Source organism: Sciurus carolinensis, chromosome X (assembly GCF_902686445.1).
Source record: "Sciurus carolinensis chromosome X, mSciCar1.2, whole genome shotgun sequence".
Taxonomy (NCBI): Eukaryota; Metazoa; Chordata; class Mammalia; order Rodentia; family Sciuridae; genus Sciurus; species Sciurus carolinensis.
In genome coordinates, this window is record NC_062232.1 from 47370711 (window position 1) to 47397012 (window position 26302).

At 36.4% G+C, this 26302-nt stretch overlaps 1 protein-coding gene across 7 annotated transcripts in view; it reads right to left on the reverse strand.

The window, feature by feature from the left end:
* Positions 1-8046: 8046 nt before the first annotated feature.
* The window catches only part of Arhgef9 (Cdc42 guanine nucleotide exchange factor 9), a 266710-nt gene continuing 248454 nt past the window's right edge, over positions 8047-26302 (reverse strand). For all 7 annotated transcript variants that reach the window (XM_047536786.1, XM_047536788.1, XM_047536791.1 and 4 more), the window contains 2 exons: positions 15958-16026; positions 8047-11371 (listed from right to left, as the gene is read on the reverse strand). In XM_047536786.1, coding sequence (XP_047392742.1) covers positions 11190-11371; positions 15958-16026 — 251 coding nt within the window. In that variant the 3' untranslated portion in view covers positions 8047-11189. The remainder of the gene's footprint in view (positions 11372-15957; positions 16027-26302) is intronic.

Below are 26302 nucleotides of genomic sequence, written 5' to 3' on the forward strand. Positions count from 1 at the left end.
AGAAAGCTGAGCTCTGTAGAGCAAATTGTTCTAAACTCTCACCAAGAAAGTCCTATTTTGTGGGACTGTGTAACTTGTATCTCAGAATTGTCTTTTTCCCCCTTATCAATCCAGTTCCATCTACCTACTATTTTTAAAAACTTCTTCGAACTTTCTGGTTTCTTTTTTGCAAATTTCCAGTATTGCTATCAACATACTTTCCTTTATATTGCTTTTGTCATTTCAGTGAGATTTGTAAAGAGTAGGGAGAAAAACATATGGGCTTAATTTGTCACATTTGAGCAGAAGCATTGCTTTGATTTTCATAATAATCAAAGTCTCTCACTTGAGGCTTGAGGTCTTGAACTTCTCTCATTACAACTTCCTTGCCTTGTTAAAATGTAAGTTTCCTTTCTGAGCTATTGTCAAAAAACTTAAAGCAGCCACCTAACTCCTTAAAACTCAACCTGGAATTAACAAAATAAATAGTTGGTTCTTTGAAAAAATAAACAAAATTGATAAACCCTTAGCCACACTAACAAAGAGAAAGAGAGAGAAAACTCAAATTACTAAATTCGGAATGAACAAGGAAATATCACTACAGACACGAGTGAAATACAAAACATAATTAGAAGCTATTTTGAAAATCTATACTCCAACAAAATAGAAAATCTCGAAGACATCAACAAGTTTCTAGAGACATATGAATTACCTAAACTGAACCAGGAGGACATACACAACTTAAATAGATCAATTTCAAGTAATGAAATAGAAGAAGTCATCAAAAGCTTACCAACAAAGAAAAGTCCAGAACCAGATGGGTTCTCAGCCAAGTTCTACAAAACCTTTAGAGAAGAGCTCATTCTAATACTCCTCAAAGTATTCCATGAAATAGAAGAGGAGGGAACCCTCCCAAACTCATTCTATGAAGCCAATATTACCCTGATACCTAAACCAGACAGAGACACATCGAGGAAAGAAAATTTCAGACCAATATCCTTAATGAATATTGACCCAAAAATTCTCAACAAAGTTTTAGCAAATCGCATACAAAAATATACTAACAAGATAGTGCACCACGATCAAGTGGGTTTTATCCCAGGGATGCAAGGTTGGTTCAACATCCAGAAATCAATAAATGTCATTCACCATATCAACAGACTTAAAGTCAAGAATCACATGATTATTTCGATAGATGCAGAAAAAGCATTCGATAAAATACAGCATCCCTTCATACTCAAAACACTAGAAAAAATAGGGATAGTGGGAACATTCCTTAACATTGTAAAGGCCATCTATGCTAAGTCCACGGGTAATACCATTCTAAATGGTGAAAAATTGAAAGCATTCCCCCTAAAAATTGGAACAAGGCAGGGATGCCCTCTTTCACCACTTCTATTCAACATTGTCCTTCAAACTCTAGTCACAGCAATTAGACAGACAAAATAAATTAAAGGGATATAAATAGGAAAAGAAGAACTCAAACTATCCCTATTTGCTGATGACATGATTATATACTTAGAGGTACCGAGAAATTCCACCTGAAAACTTTTAGAACTCATAAGTGAATTCAGTAAAGTAGCAGGTTACAAGATCAATGCTCACAAATCTAATGCATTTTTATACATAAGTGATGAATGTTCAGAAAGAGAATTTAGGAAAACTACCCCATTCACAATAGCCTCGAAAAAAATAAAATTTGGGAATCAATCTAACAAAAGAGATGAACCACCTCTACAATGGGAACTACAGAATACTAAAGAAAGAAATTAAAGAAAACCTTAGAAGATGGAAAGATCTCCCATGTTCTTGGATAGGAAGAATTAATATTGTCAAAATGGCCATACTACCAAAAGTGCTATGTAGATTCAATGCAATTCCAATTAAAATCCCAATGATGTACCTTACAGAAATAGAGCAAGCAATCATGAAATTCATCTGGAAGAATACAAAACCCAGAATAGGTAAAGCAATCCTTAGCAGGAAGAGTGAAACAGGGGGTATCACATTACCAGACCTTCAACTCTACTACAAAGCAATAGTAACAAAAACGGCATGGTATTGGTACCAAAATAGACAGGTAGATCAATGGTACAGAATAGAGGACATGGACACAAACCCAAATAAATTCAATTTTCTCATACTAGACAAAGGGGCCAAAAATATGCAATGGAGAAAAGATAGCCTCTTCAACAAATAGTGCTGGGAAAACTGGAAATCCATATGCAGCCAAATGAAACTAAACCCCTATCTCTCACCCTGTACAAAACTCAACTCAAAATGGATCAAGGGCCTCGGAATCAGACCAGAGACGCTTCATCTTATAGAAGAAAAAGTAGGTCCTCATCTTCAACATGTCGGCCTAGGATCAGACTTCCTTAACAGGACTCCCATAGCAGAAGAAATAAAAGCAAGAATCAACAACTGGGATAGATTCAAACTAAAAAGCTTTCTCTCAGCAAAGGAAACTATCAGTAATGTGAAGAGAGAGCCTACAGAGTGGGAGAAAATCTTTGCCACTCATACTTCAGATAGAGCGCTAATTTCCAGAATATATAAAGAACTCAAAAAACTCTACATGAAGAATACAAATAATCCAACCAACAAATGGGCTAAGGAAATGAACAAACACGTCACAGAAGATATACAAGCAATCAACAGATATATGAAAAAATGTTCAACATCTCTAGTAATAAAAGAAATGCAAATCAAAACTACCCTAAAGATTCCATCTCACCTCAATTAGAATGGCGATTACCAAGAACACAAGCAACAATAGGTGTTGGAGAGGATGTGGGGAAAGAGGTACACTCATGCATTGCTGGGGGGGTTGCAAATTAGTGCAGTCACTGTGGAAAGCAGTATGGAGATTCCTCAGAAACCTTGGAATGGAAAAACCATTTGATCCAGGTATCCCACTCCTGGGCCTATACCCAAAGGACTTAAAATCAGCATACTACAGAGATGCAGCCACATCAGTGTTCATAGCTGCTCAATTCACAATATCCAGATTGTGGAACCAACGTAGTTGCCCTTCAGTTGATGAATGGATAAAGAAACTGTGGTTGTGTATATATATATATATATATATATATATATATATATATACAATGGAATATTACTCAGTCATAAAGAATAATAAAATTATGACATTTGCAGGCAAATGGATGAAATTGATGAATATCCTGCTAAGTGATATAAGCCAATCTCAAAAACTAAAGGTTGAATGATCTCACTGATAAGCAGATGATGACACATAATGGGGGGTGGGAGGGGGGCAAGAATGGAGGAAGGAAGGACTGTATAGAGGGAAAAGAGGGGTGGGAGGGGTGGGGAGGAAGGGAAAAATAACTGTATGAATCAAGTCACATTACTCTATATAATTTCATGATTACACAAATGGTATGCCTTACTCCATGTACAAACAGCAAAACAACATATATCCCATTTGTTTACAATAAAAAAAACAGATTAATCTACAGCCAGTATTAAAATAATAAAAAATAAATAAAAATCTCAACCTGGAATCTTTAATTAAAGGCCTTACAAGGGAATCAGATGCTTATTAAGTGGCCCATATATTGCTTTCTGTTTCACTTTCCCTCCAATGCATGTTTACTCGACTTATTACTGTCATCATTACACCTAACCCCAAGCAAGCACTTTCTCCTTGAATGCTCTCGTCCAAATATGGAAAAAAAACCATACCTATGAACTGATCATAGTAGCAATAGTAACAACAATATTGACAACAGTCTCCCTTCATCATTCTCCCTTTGTGGCAGGCCTATGCTAGGAACTCGGTACGAATTGTCTCAAATCTTCGTATTTATCCTGAAGGACAGCTAATATCATTATCCTCATTTTAGTGAAAATGAGGTATAAACAGGCTAAATGACCTACCCAGGTAGCAAGTGCCAAGCCAGAGTCAGAATCCAGGTCTTGCTGAGCCTGGAGGCACAAATTTGTCAGTTTCACTAGAGCAAATATTAGTATATTCAGGTTCAGTTTTCTGTAATTGTACTGCCATTTTCTTCTGGTTTCCAATTTGAGGGACTGACATCTTTCCCAATAACTGAAATTAGCCAATTCCTCTATCTCAGGGGGCTTAGAATCCATGACTCATAAGGAAAACACACAATGAAAAAAACAGTAGATGGATCCCATTTGCCAAAATTATTTCAGCCCATATACCAGATATGTGCAATAAAAATACCAGATATATGCCTTAAAAGAACACTATAAGATGCAATACCAAAATGTTTTTATTTAATAGATTAAATTGGAAAAGAACAAATATGTATATGAAAGATAAGGTCTCTCTATATTTCTTTTATTTTCCCCCTTTATTTTGTAAGTAGAAAAGGAATTTATTGATGGAAAATTAGGTAGCTCAGAGACTTTCTGGGAAAGCTGGATAATTAGTCTTTTCAAACAGGTAGATACTCAAGGCATTCACGAATTTAGAAGAACAGCCCCAATATATCTCATGACCTAGCATTGTGAAATCACAACTGAATGTGGTGTGCCACAGCATTTGCTACTGATACCAACAGCAATGGATCTGGCTGACATTGACATGATGTGTGTTGCTGCCACTGCCAACATCTGCCAGTTCCATATTTAAACACATGGTTGGGTTCATCTGATTGACTTTTACTGCACCATAGTCCTATGATTTTAGACAGTGGGAAAAGGGATTGTTCAACTTTGTCTCCTTCTTTAGCAGTCAGTGACTTCTCATATGGAAAAGATGGAAAGAGGCTCAAAAATACTTTAGCTTCTCATCTGGAAGATGGTGTTGTTTCTGATGGTTTGCTGGCCAGGATGTTTCCCAGCCCGTTTTTCACTTAAATGTGGCAATATGACTAATTCTTATGAATGGAATGGAAATAAAAATGTGGGTCAATGATGATATTAAGGATGGGGGTATTTTGTTCATTTTCTCCTTCTCTGTGACCTTGTATTGAAGAAATACAGCTGCATCCTGGAAGAAGCTTGGAAACAGCTCAGCTCCAGATTTTCATAATTGTGCAAATGGGAAATAAACTTTTGAGAGCTGTGTACAGTTACTGTCATTATTAATTCATTTCTCTGCCTCACCCTCTCAGTCTTTATTTGTACTAACTATTGGAATGACTTTTGATACAATGGTAATTTTGGGATTGTTTTAAGTGTAGATCCTTGAGTATTTCTAACAGTTATTGAACCTAAGGCTCCCAGACTTACAATTGGTCTCAGAAGTAAGGAAAGTCCTGGAGACCTCTAAACTTGACATTAGTGTCAGAAGGAAGAGTGGTCTGAGAAATTAATGTTTGGTGCAACCTATAGCATTGCCACAGTTTGGACTACCATGGCCAATCCTTTATTTTCCATTTGGATACTTCGTCACTATCCCTGCTACTGTGTTAATTTCTCACTTGCTCCTGTCATTGTTTAATAAAGTTCTAGATGTACACTTCTGGAAAGACAAACCTAATGCAGATATACACCCCTTAAATTCCTGTATTATGGAGAAATCTTAAATTGCCTCAATTTCTTTTAGAAAAGGTAAGTCCACATCTTCTTCTAAGCTTTACAGAATAAGAATTCCAGAAATAGAATACTTTTATAGATAAATTTATACACCAAATATCTCATGAATTTTCTATTAAATGAAAAAAAATAGTTAAAAATGAGGGTGTTTATATGTGAATTTTCCTCTTAAGTTTTCATTTGCTCTGACCATTACAACATGGTAGAATTTGTCCTTATCTTTTGAGGAATAATTTAAATCCCCTTGGGCTAGTCAGCTTTTCATTACTCTCACAAATACCTGAGAAAAACAATTCAGGGAAAACATATTTATTTCAGCTCGTAATTTCAGAAGTTTTAGTTGATGGTCTGCTGGCTTCATTGTTTTGTTTATGAGGTAAAGCAGAACATCCTGGTGGAAAGGCATGGTAGAGGAAAGCTGCTCATCATGGCAGCCAAGAAGCAGAGTTGGGGAAGAATCTGGGAATAAGAAGTACCATTCCAGAGCAAACTTCCAGTGACCTACTTCCTCCAACCATGCTGCACTGTCTAGTTTCTATAGCCTCACAGTAGTCCATCCATCTGCCAATGGATTAATACACTGACAAGGTCAGGGCCCTCGTGATCCAATCATTTCCCCTAAATTCCAACCTGTAAACATTGCTGCATTGGGGATCAAGCTTTCAACACATGAGCCTTTGGGAGACATCCCAGATCCAAATAATAACACTCTGCTTTGGTACACATTTCCAATATTTATTAATGTCTAGTTCTCCTGTCCTTTTGGGGTTCATATGAAATTCACAAATTTCTGCTACTTTGAACTTGTGTGAAGTATGTGACTATTTCTGGCCCTTTGGGCTGTGATTGAAAGCAGGGCTAGATAATTTGTCAGTGAGATGAGAAACACTCTAGAGTTCTCTTTCCTGCTGTGTTGATTATGAAAATATTTGTTGAGATTGAGATGCAATAAGATAGAAGACATTCACAGCTCTTCCAGAGAGCCATCTGGATCCATATGGCACAATTTGAATGAGGAAGAAATAAACTTGTGTGTTAAGCTACTGAGATTTGGGGAACATAAATTACTCAATCATAATCAAATGTATTCTGACCAATAAAGAGATTTTCTTCAGAGTTAACAACTCTGTTCTCTGAGTACCATCAGGTGCACATTCATACCTGTTATAGTCCATGTTCTATGTTGTCACTAAACTTGGGGTGACTTGTAGTACCAAGATTGAGTATTTTAGTCATCTTAGTATCTTTAGTGCAGACTACCACAATACCTGGCACAGAATCAGTACCCAGGATATGTAGGTTGAATCTAATTCAGTTGACAGTAGGAATGTGGAGAGGCATAGCTGCTTATAAAGATGGATGTAGCCCAGTCTAGGAACCTACCTTAAATGACACATTGGTGGACTTGAGTAGAAATGATAGAGGATTCAGAAGAACACAGGGCCACTCTATGCCCATGTGTCATCCTTTTTGCTCTTCTCCAAAAAATGAAAACACATTGTCTGAAACTCAAAGTCCACTGGTGAAGGAGGTCACACCAAGACAGAAATGAAACAGAACCAGGAAACTGCTTCTAGGGACAGGAATCTTACTTCAAAACATCCTTCTCCAGCTGTGTTGAAAACACAACTGGTTTAATATACCTATGGCCAGGCACAACAGTTGTCTTGCAGGTTGCAGGACTTGTGGGAGGATACTTGGAAGTCCTATTTTGTAATCGTGGGTTTGCAAGTAAAGTTTTGGACAAGCAAGACATGCTGCAACAGCTTCATATCCTGATCAAGATAGAAATCTCTGTGAGCCACAGGTGAGTAGGTCAGTATGAATAAGGAAATCCCTAATGAACCAAAATCAAGTGTGCCCAGCAGCACAGTGGTGCCTTCAGTGACTTTAATGCTAAAGTAAGACAAAGTCCACATAAGAGACCTTACTACTCTCCCCACAGACAAAAGGACCTGTGGTTGCCATTGCCTATTGAAAGCTTAGATTAGAAAACTTAAGAGGTAGTGCTACCAAGGAGAAATAGTTATGTCACTCTACCCCCTCTGAGGGACAGATAATTAAAGATTCTACCACATAGGAGAAAAGACCAAAGTCTGTAAGAAGTAACTTGGAGTGGGGGATTCCTAAGTGATATGACCTTTGTCTGGGTTCAGAAGGCAACTTTTAAGCTCCTGTGAATTCCCAAGGCAGATATTAGACTTGTAGCTGCAAGGAAAAGGAACGAGGTCAGGAATAGTCTAAGTTTTATAAAAAGGCCAACAGACATGAAAGAAAATGCCATTCATAAAAACATTTGAAGTGCCTCTGGTTACAGGTTAAAATTAGGTTCTTGTGATCTAATCTTCCAGAAAAGACATATAAGGTCACAGAAAATCCGTGGGATGCCTAAAATGAAACATCGGGGCAGGAAGGTCAAGGCTTTTGAGGTAATCTGTCCCAAACCAGGCAAATTCCCTTTATTTTGCAATTGGCAAAAAAAATACACACATTCACACGCACAAAATGGCACGAGAACTGTGCCTGAAGGTATCTTTTTTACTTCTTTTATTGAACTCCATAAATATTTTCATAAGGCTTTGTGTCATTACAACATCTTGTTTTGTTATTAAACATTTTTAACACACAACTTTGACACTTGTTTGACAGAGTCAAACAGTCAGATAATAGAAACAAAAGAATAAACTGGCAAATGCAGAGCAGTAGGGGTAATCAAAATCACTGTTGCCCAACTATTCACCCCAGCCCACCCCACCCCCAAAGCACTAAAAGATCACTATTTGGCTTCACACTAGAATTGTTAGAACTCTCTTGTTGCTGTCCTTAATAGATCCTTTAAAGATATACACATATAGAGAGGGGGAGAGAAGGAGGGAGAGAGAAGAGTTTAATTTCTGTATTGGGACCTCCCCGAAGCAGGGTCCATAGAACATACTAGGAAAGCCTTTTACAAAGCAAATCCAGGCCTAACCAAGTTGAGGAAAGAGGAGCTCAGGGCCATGCAGAAATAGGAGAATTACAGAGTTCGTGGGGTAGTGCTGCTGTAGGGATACAGTAGATTTAGATATTAAGCCAAGGTTATTATGGGCTCCCTCTGGGGCTTTTGGCCACTGGTCTGCTTTGCTGCTATAAGTAGGGGAAACATCCCAATCCATGGAAAGATTTTTTTTTCTCCATAAAATACTGGCATTTGATAAGGCCAGTGGGTTGGGTAGAGTAGAAGGGGGGTGAGAGGTGATATCCCTGATCCTAGAGTCCTGGGTACAGACCCCAGGGAGGGGAAGGAGAAAAGAGTGCCTGGCCCACTCATTTGGTAGATAGGTGCTACAGGCTCAGAGACTTGTCCAAGCATCCCCTCATGATGTGGCTCCAATCCCTGGAGAAGCATGTCAAGGCTGAGCCTAGTAAGGAGGAGTGGAAAGTAGGAAAAGGAGGCACACAAAGGGGAGGCCTACATAGCAACTGAAATATACTTTGTTTGCAGAGAGGATATTTTAGCCTGGGTGCTGGGCACCAGGGTCCTTGACAAGGGGGCTTAAGCAGGTGGGTCATGTGCTGAGTGTAGTGGCCAGTCCCGAGCCCTGGCTCTTAGCTCAGCTCAGATTCATTCATGCCTTAACTCTGCAAGTCTGTCTTGGCTGTGGTGAAATGGAAATTTCAACAACTTGTAACTTGATTCTCACAGGGGAAAACTTCCTAGGTTGTGCAGGGTCTGGCCTGGGTAAGGAGACACAAAGCAGTGACCAAGTCAGCTATGCTGAAGTCCTCATGCAGCCATGGCGGCTGCTTAGTAAGATGAGGTCCTTTTGTGATGAAGTCTTCTCCCATGAGTTCCAGGACAGACTCAATCACCAGATTCCTGGTTACAGAGGCTTTCCATAGTAGGGCCCATTTCACTCCTTTATATCCCATTACCCTTGCCGTTCAAAGTCTATCCATGCAAAGGGCCATGTGGGGAGGAAGAACAGATACTCCTACACCCACAGGGATCCTTCTTATTTGTGGGAGTAGTTAGTTCTCTCCAAGTGGAAAGCCCCTACAAGAAATGATTCTGAGAAGAGCATCTCTGACTTGGACCCTTTTCCACAGGGAAAAGTGTCCCTGGGCCCCTCACTCATTTGCTTCAAATGTCCTGGGATAGGAGGATATTAGAAACAGGGCCTTTTTTGTATGCTATAACTGTTTTAACTATGTCAACACCAGTAATCCTCCGGTGCCAGGAAGGAAGGAGAAAGAAGAAGGACAGGTAAACTGGAAGAAGGGAGCCAGGGAAGATTGTCCATGCAATCTGGTAACAAAGGGGAAGCCTTACACAATTGGGGTGGTAAGAACTACAGGTCAGTATCTTAGATGAAGGCTCTCTCTTTCCATGCTCATCCCTGTTTTTTCTTGTAAGATATTCTATCAGCCTTAGATTCTGTCCAGGTTAATAATTTAAAGGCAGCTGATGATCTTGGTCAAGTGGGTTCTATCTTGAACCCCTCTATAGACTCCTATCAATGCTGCCTTAAAAATCTGCAAATGGGAGCAGGGATGACTAGAACACTGAACTGATTGTTATAGGGAGCCCTGCCTTACTTTAAACCTACTTGGTACTAAGGGAAAGGAATGAAGATATCTCCTTCCCCCAGAAGGCAGAGTCTCAACCTTTTTGCTTCTAGTTCAGATCTTCTATTGGGCTAGAGGGGAGACAGGCCTAAAAGGAGATTTCACTATAAAGGGGACTTGAAAAAGACGCTAATTGGCCCAAACTAACTCCCAGATGCACAACTGCAATGATACAGCAGATCTGCAATATGGGAACCCCCAGTGCTAGAAGAAATAGCCCAAATGAAGAATGTTCCCTGAAGAGATGCTCCCTTCCTTGTGTTTTGTTCTGTGTCTCTCCACAACACCTAAAACACAGTGAAAGCAATAGAAATACCAAGCAGTTATGTCACAGGGCACAATAAAGCATGTCCAGACTGGCACAACTGTGGACAGAGGTTGCTAGGAAAAGGCTGTTTGGGGCAACTGCAGGGCTACAGAAACATTTGCAGATGGTTGGTTGAGGGAGAAGAGATGGGAATCCTCCCCTTCCTCAGTGAGAAGTGAAAGATGGAAAAAAAGAAATTCCAAACCCACCATATCAAATAAAATTCAAAACTCATCAGCATTGGTATCATCAGATAAGAAATACAAGTACATCTATGGTAATAATGACAAGTCAATGAATCACTCACAGAGGAGCAGAGATTATCTTAACAGGAAAAAAAAACAAATAGAAATGTTAATTTTTGAAAGAAAAGGGGAGGGGAACAGGTTAAGAACTGAAAACTTTTAAGAAGGAAACAGGTTTGGAAGTCATTTGTACCTCTTCCTACCAACTACAGATTTCACTTTCCCAAAACAACAGAAAAAGTTTTTGGTCCTTCTCTGTGTGTGTGTGTGTGTGTGTGTGTGTGTGTGTGTGTGCGCGCGCGCGCGCATGCACACATACACACATGCCCACACACACACATGTGTATACTCAGGGTCTGTGTGTGTATATATATGTTCACATATTATATATATATATATATATACACACATATATATATATATAAATTTTTCAACAGTGCTTCTCCGAAAAAAGGTCCATCTATAAATATAATTTTATTTACTTTATTTTAAAATTATCTGCCTCCCTGTAGGTATTATTTTTTGAAGGGGGTTAACCTGCTGAAGTTTTGCCAGAATGGTGACTGGCTGCGCTTGGGTTCGGTGAACTCAAAGACTTGCGACTGAGCGATGCCATCAGGGACCAGGTACTGGCCCTGGTTTAATGGGTCCTGTGGTGGTGGGTAGGAAGGAGGAACTGAGCGGGCAGAGTTGACACCTAGGAGATCAAAGGGAAAGATTATAAGCTAAGTACCAACAGGTTTCTGAAATTGCCCAATAACCACCCTAGGCAGACAATTCACAGTACAAAAGTATCAAGAGGGGTGAAATGGTACAGACTGAGTGTCCTTAATCTGAAAATCTGAAAAGCTCTGAAATTCACAATTTGCCAGGATTCAAAAATTTCAGATTTCCAAGTATTTCAGATTTCAGAATTTTGAATTGGAGATATTTAATCAGGAAAGAAAATGCAAATATTTCAACCCCCCCAAAATGAAATCTTTAAATATTCTGGTCCCAAGCATTTTAGATTAGGATATTCAACCGGTCTTGCAAACCATTCCTCTCCCCATTAGATTTTGGAGTGGTGTGTCTATTACTGCAACACTGCACTCTTCTCCATCAAATCAAGTATAACTAAGAAATTTGGGGTGTTACCATTAGCCATTTTACAGATCAGACTACTGAGACCTGAAGAGAAATGTCATATCCAAGGTCCCACAGTAAATTAGTAATAAAGCAAGAGCTAGAACTCATATTCTTTGACTTCACAGTTCAGAGTTCTTTCTAAGAGACCATAATCTCTTATGCAGGGTTTGGTCCTACAAAGAATAAAATAATTTCCAGGGCTGGGGCTGTGGCTCAGTGGTAGAGCACTAGGCCAGCACATATGAGGCACTGGGTTCGATTCTCTGCATCGCATATAAATAAATGAATACAATAAAGGTCTATCAACAACTAAAATTTTTTTTAAAAAAATAATAACTTCCATTTAATTCCAAAGGACTTTGGTTTTCTCCCTTTCTAACTCCCCCTGGAGTTGTCAAAAAAGCCTGGTTAGAAAATACTGACTTCAGGGAAGATCTCTGGGGGGTTATGGTTTTCTGAAAAGTAATTCAGTTTTTTGCTCTGGGTTGAAAGTGACAACCCTGCATTTAATAGGTGACTGACATTAATAATTGAGGGTAAAAGAAATCTCATCATGAGAAGATACAATCATGGAAATCAAGGAAGAAATGGAGTATATCTGTGCTCTTTCAAAGCAAACAGCTTCAATGACACTAAGATTAAAGATCTTCTCAACTTTTGTAGGTGGGTTTGCAACCATCAAACCAAAGTCCACATTAATGGAGTATTCCAGGAACCAAGGTAGCCTGAGGTCAAAGTTTAATTCTGATATATATCCAAAGCAAAATGAGATGAGGCCAACAACATGATTTAGACATGCCAGGAAGGCCTCTCTATTGCTTGTAAATGCCTTCCTCATCGCTACTTAGTCTCTAAAATTCCAATGTTATAACTTCTTGTTTCCTTTTGCTAGATGACATGATCTTATTACCCTAGAGGCAGTGTCATATTAAGCCATTATCAGCCATTGGCACTTCAGTGGAAAGGATAATGCTCCTTTTTTGTGGTTGGGGGGGACTGGGAACTGAACTCAGGGGCACTTGACCATTGAGTCACATCCCCAGCCCTATTTTGTATTTTATTTAGAGACAGGGTTTTACTGAGTTGCTTAGGGTCTCACTTTTGCTAAGGCTGACTTTGAACTAACAATCTTCTTGCCTCAACCTCCTGAGTTGCTGGGATTAGAGGCAGCCCAGCTCATGTTATTTTAAGAGTCAGTTTTGAGCCCTAAGCAACTCAGCAAGAACCTGTATCTAAATAAAAAATATAAAAAAGGACTGGGAATATGGCTCAGTGGTTAAGCACCCCTGAGTTCAATCTCCAGTACCAAAAGAAAAAAAAGAGTTAGTTTTGAAAAGCAGTTAGTGGCAGAAATGTATTGGATACCAACAGACAATATGGACATACTATGGAGGAAGGTCTACTTTTATCAATTTTTGATTTTGTGCTTCGAGCTTTTGGTGCCAAATTTAAGAACTCCTTGGCCTAACCTAGATCCTGAAGACTATATTTTTTCTACTAAATTTTTGCACAAGGTGTGGTTTTATTTTTAAGTTCCCTTTTTGCCTGTGGAATTCCAATTGCTTCAATACCATTTCTTGAAAAGGTTATTCTTTCTGCACTGAATTTTACTGGTTCCTTTGATAAAAATTAGACATATTTGTATAGGTCAATATCTGGGTTCTGTTCCATGGATCTAAAATGTCTATGCCTCTGCCAAAATTAAATTGACTTGGTAACTATAACTATATAATGAATGTTGAAAACAGGTAAATTGATTATCCTCACTTTATTCTTTTTCAAGATGGTTTTAGTTATTCTTGGATGTTTAGTTGATTTTGAGCTGGGCCTAAACCTCTAGAGGAGATAAAGTCATGATCATATCCTTGGGCGTTTCTGTGTTGATAAACTCAATTGGGTTGATGAACCCAGAATATAGTATCTAACTTCCAGGAAGTTATATGTCATTTCTTGAAACCAAGTCAGTGGGAAAGGCAAAGAAAACCTTTGATAGTAAAGCTAGATCGATCAGTTCCTCTCTACTATTCTCCCAGCTAGACTTCCCTCCCCAAGTGAAATACACTGAGTTGATAATGCCCCATGGTGTTACAGATGGAGTTGAAAAGGATCATTGGAGTAATTAGTCATCCAAAGGCATTGGCATTGGAACCATCTTAACAATGCCTTCTTGTAATGTCTAGGGAGGGGTCAATGGAAGGGAAGAATGCTAGCATTCCTGTGTGTCTGAAAAAACCTCTTTATGTTCTTCCCACATCTATACTATAACCATTGAATTACTAGATTTGATAATCAATTCCACTTATGTAGATCCTTTGAGTCTCAAGAAATATATCAATCACCATAGCCCTGGACTAGGAAGCTCTTGAAGACTGAAAATAGAATGAGAAGAGGATCATATGCTTTCCCAAAGCTTTATGAGTTTCTTTAAATGTTTTAGAATTTCTTTTAAGGTAATAAAACAGGGTAAACCAGTGTTTAAGACACTGGAATTTGAGGACCTGAAAGGGACAGTCTGGAGACTAGATAGGGTAAGAGAGGAATCTGACCCAAAGACTTAGTATGATTTAGGACTGTCTTCTGGTTGGTTATCTTATGGGTGTTCCCGTGTTTGAAATATTCTCAGTGAAAATACCAGTCAGTCACAGATATGCTTGAGGGAACCTGGGCTGGGATAAAGGAGTATCAATCTATCATCTCCATGATTGTCTGTGTGCTAGGGACAGTAGAGTGAGAGTGCTAGGGACAGTAGAGTGAGAGAAGTTCAGAAGGTGAGAGCCTTCAGGGATAGAAGCAATCTGCTAGGACAGTATCCCTTTTGTATCCTGAGGGCTCTCTAGCTACCTGGGACTCTTTTTTGCTCAAATTTCTATCTGAGGAAGAGGTCATTCTTTCACAGAGTTCTCCTGTAAATACAGACAAGATCCTTATTAACTCCAGGTTGATATACAACATCTCTTATATTTTAACTCTAAAATGGTTGACTGACTTTAATTCCTTAAAAGCAATTAGTTTCCCATGACAAAGGAAGAGCCAATGAAGGCCACCCAAGAACAATAAGTAATAAAAGGAGTTCAAAGGAAGGCATGACTATCTAGACAGAGGGGCCTGGCTAGGTGTATTACTTAATTGAGAATCAGAGATTCACAGGCACTAAATCTCCTCAAAGAGAGTTTCATTGGGAATAATTATAGGTGCTTTATATGGTTGCTTGAATTTCAGGCAACTTAAATCTGATAATTTTGTATGGTGACTAATTCAAAACCAGAAGGTCCACTGAGAAAGCAGAAGGGTGGGTCTAGGAAAAGTGAGGTTTCATTAAGATGTCCCACCCCTGGGACAGAGTCAAAAGCACTCAGTAACAGACATAGTTCTCAGTAATTGAGGAGAGACAATAAAGTGAGCTTTTCTTTCCCAGCAAGAGTATGAGATGGAGAGGACTCAAACTCATTTAGGTTCATAATCATTTCACTTTGAAGACCCTTAATTTCTTCATCTAAGAAATGGAGCTAAATAGGGTCCATCTTAGGGTTGCCATAAAGATGAAATGACAGAAGTTATATGAAGAAACAGATACTGAACAACTCCAATAAGCAGACGGCAGTTCCTTCCTTTTGATCAGCTGAACATTTTACTTTTCTTTTCATTAATGATAAAGAGAAAATAAAGCTTTATTTCAGACTTAAATTGATTTTCTGTACATTTTTCTTTTTTAAGTACTTAGTTAAGTTTAAGGTTCTCCATTCTGATTTGGGACTCCTGATTTGACAAGTGCCCCCAGACCAGTGAAAGAAAGTTGAATACATAATCCTATATGTATATATTTATTAAATGTTATATACATCTGCTATTGTTTTTCTGTCTCTAAATTATTAAAGTTTCTTATATTTTTAAATAAAAATTAAAAATGTTTTGTTTTTGTACCCAGCAAATTTTCTTTAGATGTAACTACCCTATACCATTTATTACTGAGTGTTAAAACTTTAAGACAATTTACTACCTGTTATCAGGGACACTAGGGAAACGGAAAGCTATCTGAGCACTCCAAATGAACCCCAGCATGGAAAGGGAACTAGGGCTATGAAAGAATACAGCCTATGTTTTCCTAAGTCTCACACAAAAAATGAGTGGGGGCTAAGTGAATAAAAACCAATTTACCTTTTTGCTTAGGAACTTTTCTCACAGTCATTGCAGCCTGCCTTTTCTGATTTTCAGAAATTTCAAAGCCTAAAAGAAAGAAAGACTGTTATCACAAATATATTCCTTTCTTTAATGTATAAAATAAAACAGCTTTTATGGAAAAACTACTTGGTAAGATTTATATCTTTTGTTATCATATGTTCTGAAACACAAGGTCCTTTACAGGACATTCATTAGAAAGTTGGATAAAGTCTTAGGAATATTTTCTTCAGGTATATACCTAGTTGTGGGATTGCTGGATCATAGCAATTCTAGTTTAAATTTTTGAGGAACCTCCATACTGCTTTCCAAGATGGCACTACTAATTTACATTCCCACCAATTGTGTGTAAGAATTCCCCTTCTCTGCCTTCCCAACAGAATCTGTTATTTTTCTTTTTGATAATAGTCAAACTGGGATGAGGTGATTTCTCATTATGGTTTTGATTTGCATTTTCCTGATGATTAGTGATGTTGAACATTTTTTCATAGGCCATTTGAATGTTTTCTTCTAAGAAATGCCTACTCAAATCTTTAGCCCATATTTTAACTGAATTATTATGATTTTTTTACTATTGAGTTGACTTCCTTATAAATTGTGAATAAAAATACTTTGTCAGATGTATAGTTGGCAAATATTTGTTCCCATTCTGTAGTTTGTCTCTTGGCTCTGTTGGTTGTTTCTGTTGTTATGTAGAAGCTCTTAAATTTGCACGTAAAAGAGACACCTGCTCTCATGTGTTTACTGCAGCACTATTCCAAACAGCCAGGATATGGAATTAACCTAAACGTCCATCAGTGAATGAATGGATAAAGAAAATGTGGCATATATACATAATAGAATACTAGTAACCCATAAAAATGATGAAATCCTGTCATTTTTGACAGAATGGCTGGACTTAGAAGACATTATGTTAACTGAAACAAGTTAGGCACAAAATGATAAACAGCGTGTGATGCCCTTCATATCTAAAATATCTTAACCTCATGGAAGCTGAAAGAAGAAAAGTGGTAACCAATAATTGGGGAGAATAGGGAGGAGGGACGATGTGGAGAGGCTGATAAATGGGCACAATTTATAGTTAGATAGGAAGATGAAGTTCTGGTATTCTACAGAACTGCATATATTTTTGTTTATGAACATATACAAAAGTGTATTGTATATATCAAAATATATGAGCATTTTGAATGTTCTTGCCATAAAGAAATAAAAAAAGTTTAAGTCGGTTCAATATGCTAATTACCCTGAGTTGGTCATTACCCAATGCATACATGAATCAAATATCAAAATGTACTTCATAAAAATATATAAATATCATGTGTCAATAGATCAACTAAAAACAAGATTTAGCAACAAAACTGCATATCACATAATATGATGGTAAAAATATTAAGAACATAGGTTAAGAGACTGTTAAATGGAGAATGTTTAAAGTATGGTGTTAAATGGAAGAAACATAACCAAAAGCAAAAATACAAGGGAAAGGAATAATGAGTTAAAAGATAAGCGACTTAGAACAGAAAATGTATATAGAGAAATGTATATAGAGGAAGGAAAACACTAAATAGTAATAATAAAAAATAATAGAGACATGTCCTGCTGGGACAGGAGAGAAGGGGTGCCATAATAAAGAGAAAATAAAGATAAAGAATTGATAAAATTACTTTGAAAACAGAAGAGAATTTTAGTCTGAACTGATACAAAAGCTGCACAGTAGGCTGGTAGGGGGGTAATGTTTCACTTTCCTTAATTTTTAAGTGGAATACAATGATAAGCAGCCATTTATGAAGGTCATGCCTTAGCTAGCAACAGGAGGAAAGTTAAACTCCAGCTTCTTCTCATTCTTGTTCTTGCAGCAAGATCTGGCAGGGGAGAATAACAGAATTATATACAGTGAGGCTGCAATGAGCTGGGAGTATAGTCATGGTGAGAGAGGAGCTGTGACTGTGGCAAAGGCAGAACTGGGGCAGGGTACACTCCTTTACCCAGGCTCAAGGACATACACAGCCACTGTTCAGGTAGAACATGCCCCACCATCACCTACTGCAAGTGGGCAGAGGATTGGTGAGTGAACTCATACAAAAAATTTTAGGACTATCTTAGTGGAGGTCAAGGTGAGATGTGTGTTAACAGCGTCAGGTACAGACATTATCCTGCAAGCGTATAGTCATTGCCAGTACCAGGGTGGGTTTTGGCCTTTGGGCTGCACAAATCTTAGGCCATCAGAGAAATCTCTGGCACTTGGTCTGACAAGAAGTTACTATGCAGAGCCGAAGAGGATACAGTCCTAGACATGAGGAGGCATCATAGTTGCCCCCACCACATCCAGAGATTTTCAGAGGTCACACAATGGTGGCTTGAACATTTGGCACATCCCCAATACCTCATGGATTCCTAATCCCAAAGTTCCCTCAAAGTGTCTCTGCACCATACCTACCTAGGCAAGAAGAAAATCTTTCTTTTCAATCATACTGTTTGATTTTGCTTGCATAACTTTCTGCAGTGCTTAGTTTTTGTTTGTTTTGTTTTGTTTGTTTGTTTGTTTGGTATTGCTTTTGGTACCAGGTATTGAACCCAGGGGCACTTAACTCTTGAGTCACATCTAAGCTCTTTTTATTTATTTATTTATTTTTGTTTTGAGACAGGGTCTCAGCTAAGTTGCATGGTGTCTTGCTTAGTTGTGAAGGCTGGCTTTGAATTTAGTATCTACTTGCCTAAGCCTACTGAGCTGCTGGGATTATAGGTGTGCACCACTGTGCCTGGATTTTGGTGGTTACTTTTGATCCCCCTTATTAATTGTGACTTGATAATTTCATAAAAATTTGTTTTTTCTTAATTTGCTAATTGGATTTATTCTTTTTTTCTTATTTCTATACTTTCCTCTTCAACTTTACCTTTCTCTTCTCATATTTTCATCTTCTATACCTCTTCACTTCTTTTTTTCTTTCATTTTTTATACATACATATACACACACATATACATATAAAATTTTCTACTTGAGCTGTATTTTCTTTCTCTTTTCTATGTTCTGTGTAGTTCAAAATTAATTCCACATCCTTTTCTTATTTATGATTTACTGTTGTACTTATTTTTTTTAGCTTTTACTGTTTTCCCTCTTATCTTTCCATGTTCTATACAGTTTAAAATTAATTTCACTGTTTTATTCTTCGTCAATGTCAGAGGCACTCTGCTGCTGAGCTGTAAACCTAACCCTTTTTATTTTCATCTTTTTATTTTGTGATCATGTCTCACTGCAAGTGCCAACCTGGACTGTGCTTTCCATAGTCTTGCCTAAACCTCCTAACTAACTGTGATTACAGGAATATACCACTATGCCTGGTTAATCTTACATTATTTATTACCTAACTATCCAGACTTTCCTATTCTATTACTCTTCATTTCTTCTTTCTGGTTAGTATAGTTGAAGAAATCACTTCCAACTAATATTTATTATATTTTATGATACAATTTGCTTTCAAGTCATTAGTTACTGGTGGTTATCCACTCTTCTCAAAGCACTACTGGAGACTGAACATAGCACTTTGGACGTTTTAAGTGAGTGTTTTAATGCTAAAATAAACCTAAGGCAAGGGGAATACTATAAGGAGAAAGCAGATCAATAAAAGGTTCTCAAAGAACAATGGAAGAGATAGTATTCCAAACAGATACACAGACATCAACACAGAAATATAAATTCACAACTCCCTATTACTGAATCCATGGATACTGAAGTGAAGAAAATACCTGCCAAAGAAATTTAAAAGCTAATTTTTCAAGTGATCAATGAATTAAAAGAAGTACTGTGGAAGGAACTAATACAGACAATACAGGATATGAAAGACCATTTCAATAAAGAGATTATGGAAAAGAATCCGATATTTTATAAATGAAAGTCACAATGAGTCAAGCTAAAAGCTCAGTTTGAATGTCTCTCCAATACACTAGATCAAGTAGAAGAAAGAATTATAGGGCTTGAGGACAAGGGTCACACACTTGAATATTCAGAGGAATAATGAAAAAAGTAGAAACTATGATCAGACTATACAAGAACTATGGAGCAACATTAAGAGACTTAAACTAAAGCTCATAGGTATTGAGAAAGGACAGGAGATAGAGGCTAATGGCTCTGTAAACGGATTCCATGAAATAATAGCAGAAATTTTCACAAACCTTGGGAATGAAATGGACATTCGTATAGTGGAGGCATTTAGAAACCTAAATAGACAAAACCAGAAAAGACCCTCTCCACAACACATCAGAATTACATTACCAAAACCAGAATAAAAAAGAATTTTAAAGATTGCAACAGAGAAACACCAAGGTGCTTATAAAAAGCAAATCAATCATAATGACAACAGAAAGTTCAATAGAAACCCTGAAGGCCAGAAGGTATGGGAATGATATACTTCAGCTCTTAAAGAGAAATTGCCAACATGGGTTGCTATATCCAGCAAAGTTATCCTTCAGAATACAAGAAAAAATAAAAATCTTCAAGAGAAGCATAAGCTAAATATATGTATATCCAGTAATCCAGCATCACAAATGATACTGAAAGGAAAAGTACACACAGAAGATTAAAAAAAAAACCTTGAAAATATTATAAGAGAAAATAAGCAAATGAGAATTAGAATTGAACCAAACATCAGAAATAAAATAAAATTACACAAAGCAATACATACCTCTCTATATTATCACTAAATGTAAATGGTCTCAATTCTCCCATTAAAAGACAGACTATGGCAAATTGGATTACAAAATGATACCAGCAACATGTTGCATATAAGAAACACACCTCGTTGGCAAAGATACACAGACTGAAAATGAAAGGAGTAAATTGATATTACATGCAAATGGAAGTCTGAAAATATCAGTACTACTCTCATTCCAGCAAAGCAGACTTCAAGCCAGAATTAATCAGAAGAGAAAGATAAGGTCACTATCTATTAGTAAAGGGAACAAACAATCAAGAAAATATAAAAATTGTAAATATTTATGCCCTGGATATCAGTGTACCTAATCTCATAAAACAAATACTAAATGACACAAAGGCTCATACAGGACCCCTTAATAGCCTAGTGGGTAACATTAACACACATTTCTCACTAACAGGTGATCCAAACATAAGATGAAGATACTAAAGGGTTAAATCACACTAAAGGTCAAATGGCCTTAATCAGCATTAACAGAATATTTCATCAAACCATAGATAAATATAGGTTATTTTCAAATACTCATAGAACATTCTGAAAAGATAAATCATATATTAGACCACAATGGAAGTTTTAGCAAATACAAAAGAAGTTGAATAATGTTTTGCATGGTATCAAAGAATAATGGAATGAAACTAAAAATCAACAGGCAGGAAAACTACAGAAACCATACAAACAGTTGGAGATTGAACAATACATGTTTGAATGATGAATGAATCACCGAGGAAACTGGAGGAGAAATTTAATAATACTTAAAATCCAACAAGAATGTAAATACAAAATGTCAGAATATCTGGGACACAGAAAAAGATAGTTCTAAGAGGAAAGTTTTCATGCATGAGTGGTTACATTAAAAAAAAAATCATGAAGTTCCCTCCAAAAATCCTTAATATTACATATGAAGGTCTTGGGAAAACAAGGACAAAATATTCCCAAAACCAACAGAAGGAAAGAAATAATAAAGATCAGAGCTTAAATTAATGAAATAGAGAATTAATGTAGAACACAAAGGATCAATAAAACAAAGGGCTAGTTATTTGTAAAGAAAAATAAAATAGATTAAATCTTTAGTAAAACAAACCAAAATGAAGATAGAGTGTACCCAAATTAATAAATTTAGAGTAAAAGAGAGATATTCCAATAGATACCTCTGAAATTCATATGATCATTAGTGATGATTTTGGAATTTTACATTGCAATACATTGGAAAATCTAGAAGAAATTGATAAAATTTTAGATATATGACTAACCCAAATTGAACCAAGAGGATACATAAAATCTAAACAGACCAATAACAAGCAATAGGATTGAAGTAGTAATAAAGAGCTTTCTAAAACACAGATCAGGTCTGGATGAATTTACAGGTGATTCAACAAGACCTTAAAGAAGAATTACCACAAATGCTCCTAAAATTGTTTCATGAAATACAAAGTGAGGGAATGCTTCCAAAGTAATTCTATGAAGTCAGCATCACTCTGAATCAAAAATCAAAAGAGGACACTTCAAGGAAAGCAAGCTATGGACCAATATACTTGATGAACATAGATACAAAAATCCTGAATAAAATATTAGCAAATAAAATTCAATAATAAATTTAAAAGATCATAAATGATTCTCAGTTTAATTTGAGGGATGCAAGGATGGTTCATCATACACAAATAAATAAATGTAATATACCATATAAACAGGACCAAGCGCAAAAATCACATAATTATCTCAATAGATTCCAAAAAAGACTTCAACACATTTCAATACCACTTCATGATAAAAGCCTTGATATATATAGGGATTGAAGAAACATACTTCAACATCATACAGGCTATATATGACAAACCTAAAGTCAACATCATACTGAATATGGAAAAATTGAAAAACATTTCCTCCAAAATCAGTAACAAGATGGGGATGTTCATTCTTACCAGTCCTATTCAATACATCATTTGAAATACTAGCTAGAGCAATTATGCAGGAAAAAGAACAGGGATGTAAATAGGAAAGGAAGAGTAAAATTATACTTGTTTTCAGATAGGATCCTGTACTTAGAAGATCCTAAAAGTTCCACCAGAATATTTCTAGATCTGAGAAAAAAAAAAAGCAAAGTAACAGGACACAAAATTACCATACAAAAATCAATAGCTTTTCTATACACCAATAATGACTGAGAAATCAGGAAGACATTTCCATTTAAAATTGCCTCAAAAATAGACTAGGAATTAATCTAATCAAATATGTAAAAGAGATATATAAGAAATATTTAAGAATGCTGGAAAAAGAATGAAGAAACACCAAAAGATGGAAAGTCCTTCCACGTGCAGAGATAGGCAGAATTAATATAGCTAAAATGCTGTATTACCAAAAGCAATCTACATCTTTCCACGTACTACCCATTAAAATACCAATGATATTTGTCTCAGAACTAGAAAAAAAATGATCCTAAAATTCATATGGAAGAAAAAAAAAAAGAAAATCCAAAGCAATTCTGAGCAAAAAGAACAATGTGGGAGGCTGAACAATATTCATCTTCAATTTATATAACAGAGTTGTAGTTAACAAAAACTGGTATAAAAACAGACATGTAGACCAGTGGAACAGAATAGAAGACATAAAAACAAACCCACAAAGATAGAGTTATCTAATTCCTGACAAAGGTGTCAAAAACATACATTGGAGACAAAGATAGTCTCTTTAAAAAGTAGTACAGGGAAAACTGGACATCTATATGTAGAAAAATGAAACTAGATCCCTATCTCTACCCCGTACAAAAATCAACTCAAAATGGTCAAAAACCTAAGAATTAGACCAGAAAATTTATAAGTACTGAAAAAATAATAGGGAAAACACTTCAACTTACAGGTTCAGGCAAAGACTTCCTGAATAAGACCCTTATAGCTCAGGAAATGAGATAATCTTTAAATGGGATGAAATAAAATTGAAAAGCTTCTTAGATTACAGAATGGGAGAAATTCCTTACCAGCTACTATTCTGAAAGAGAATTGATATTCAGAATTTATAAAGAACTTAAAAACACTCAACATCAAAATAACAACCTAATCAATAAGTGGGGAAGTGAACTGAACAGATACTTTCAAAGAATAAGTACACATTGCCAGCAATCATATGAAAAAATATTCAACATCATCAGTGATCATGGGAATGCAAATAAATACTATACTGAGATTTCATCTTAACTTCAGTTAGAATGACAGACTTCAGGAGTACAAATAACTATACATTCTGGCAATGAAGAAGGGAATAAGGAATGCTTAGATACGCTGTTGGCATGAATGTAACTATATAGCCAATATTGAAATTAATATTGAAATTCCCTGAAAAGTTGAAAATATAATAAACATGAGCCAGCTATAACATTCCTTGCATTTATAAAGAAAAAGACTAAAGTCATCACACTTTATAGATACATGCATATCTGTATTTATCACAGAAAAATTCCCAATAGGTTATAGAATTATTCTGGGTATTCATCAATAGATGAATGGATAAAGAAAATATATATATCCACAATAGAGTTTTAGTCATTCATGAAAAGACAAAATCATGTCGTTTGTTAGAAAATGGATGGAACTTCAGACCATATTTTGAGTAAAATAAGTGAGACTCAGAAAAGTGCGTTTGCTCTCATATGTGGAAGCTAGAGGGAAAAAGAACAGAAAATACAGAATTGCCATGAAAGCATTAGGGAGATTGCTAGGGTAGAGGAAGGGGATCAGAGGAGGGAAGATTGGGGGAGGTGTTGGGGAATAATTTGATAAAATTATGATTTTATGTATGTGTGAATGTGGCAGAATGGAACCCAACTTTCTGTAAAATTAACATGCACCAAAAATAAATAACAAAAATTTGACAGAATAGAAGTCATAATTATTGAAAAGAAGAAAAGTTCTTGCCACAATCCAGGTAGGATTAGGATACATAGACACCTGGAAGTTGATTTGTGAGTAAAATGCCTGAACATCAAAGATAAAAGAAAAGAATGTTTCAGACTTCAAGGAAGAAAGAACAAGGTACTTATAAATGGAGAGATGGCAGTATGATTAAAATTCTCATCTGAAATACTGAAGTTTTCTGAAAAATCTTTGAAACAAGAAACCAGAAATCCTAAATTATGAGGAACATGAATAAAAAGGACACTTCATATCAAAATCCATCAGATATAGTAACAGCTTTAACCAATGGAAAATGCACAGTACAATGGTCTTATCATTTTTTAAAATTCAAATTAACCACATTATAGCAATGGAAGTGGAAAAAATATAAAATAAAAACTAAAAGATCACAGACATGTTACAATTTGGATCTGAAATGTCATCCAAAAGATCATATGGTGAAGGCATAGACCCTATGTGGTGGCAGTATTTGGAGGTTGTGGCAAACTTAGGATGTTATTCTTAGTTTAAGGAAGTAGGTCATTGGGGGCATTCCCTCAAAGGGTATATTCGGACTCTGTTCCCCTTCCTTCTTTGTTTGATTTTTGGTTACCATAAGTTGAGCTACTTTATCTACCACATGCTCTCTTCCATGATGTTCCACCTTACCACATGCCCAGAAACAATGAAGTCAATAACCATGGCCTGAAACCTCTGAAATCATGAGCCAAAATAAATCAACTTTAAGTTTATTTTTTCTTATTTTTTCACAGAAACTGAAAGCTGATTAACATAGAACATTGGTACCAAGAGTGGGGTTATTCCTGCATCTATATCTGACCATGTGGTCCAGAAGCCTTTGGAACTCGTTTTCAGGAGGAATTTGGAAAGGTTTGAAGAAGCAGGATATAAAAAGTTTAGGATGCTGTAAGCACAGCTTAATGGGTGATTCTTATGGGCGCTCGGAAGACCAAACTACTGATAAGAAGGCAGAGATTAAAGATGGTGCTGATGAAGATTCAGAGGGAAATGAGAACTCTGATGGGAATTGAACTAGAGGCCATTCATGTTGCATTCTTGCAAAGAACTTATCTACATTTTGTTCATACCCTGTGATTTTGAGAAAGGCTAAGTTTAAGGATAACAGACTGATCAATATGGCCCAGGAATTTTTAAGGCAACATAATATTCAGGCTGTGGCATGAGTTACTGGCTGCTTTTAGAAAAATTTACAGTGAGAATCAAGATTAGAAATAAAAAAGAGCAGAAAGATTTTAAAAACTTCAATTTGGTCATAAAAGATGCCTGTATAAAGGTACACTCAAGAAGAGTATGGTTTCAACTTGCCTTTTTATTATTATTATTATTATTATTATTATTATTATTATTATTTAGCTTTTAATTTTTTACAGACTGCATTTTGATTCATTGTACACAAATGGGGTACATAATTTCATTTCTATGGTTGTACACAAAGTAGATTCATACCATTTGTGTAATCATACAGAGACAAAACAACATAAATACAGTCATGTTATATTAGACAAAGGAGCCAAAAACATACAATGGAGAAAAGATAGCCTGTTCAACAAATGGTGCTGGCAAAACTGGAAATCCATATGCAGCAGAATGAAATTAAACCTCTATCTCTCACCCTGCACAAAACTCAACTCAACATGGATCAAAGACACAGGAATTACACCAGACACCCTGCACCTAATAGAAGACAA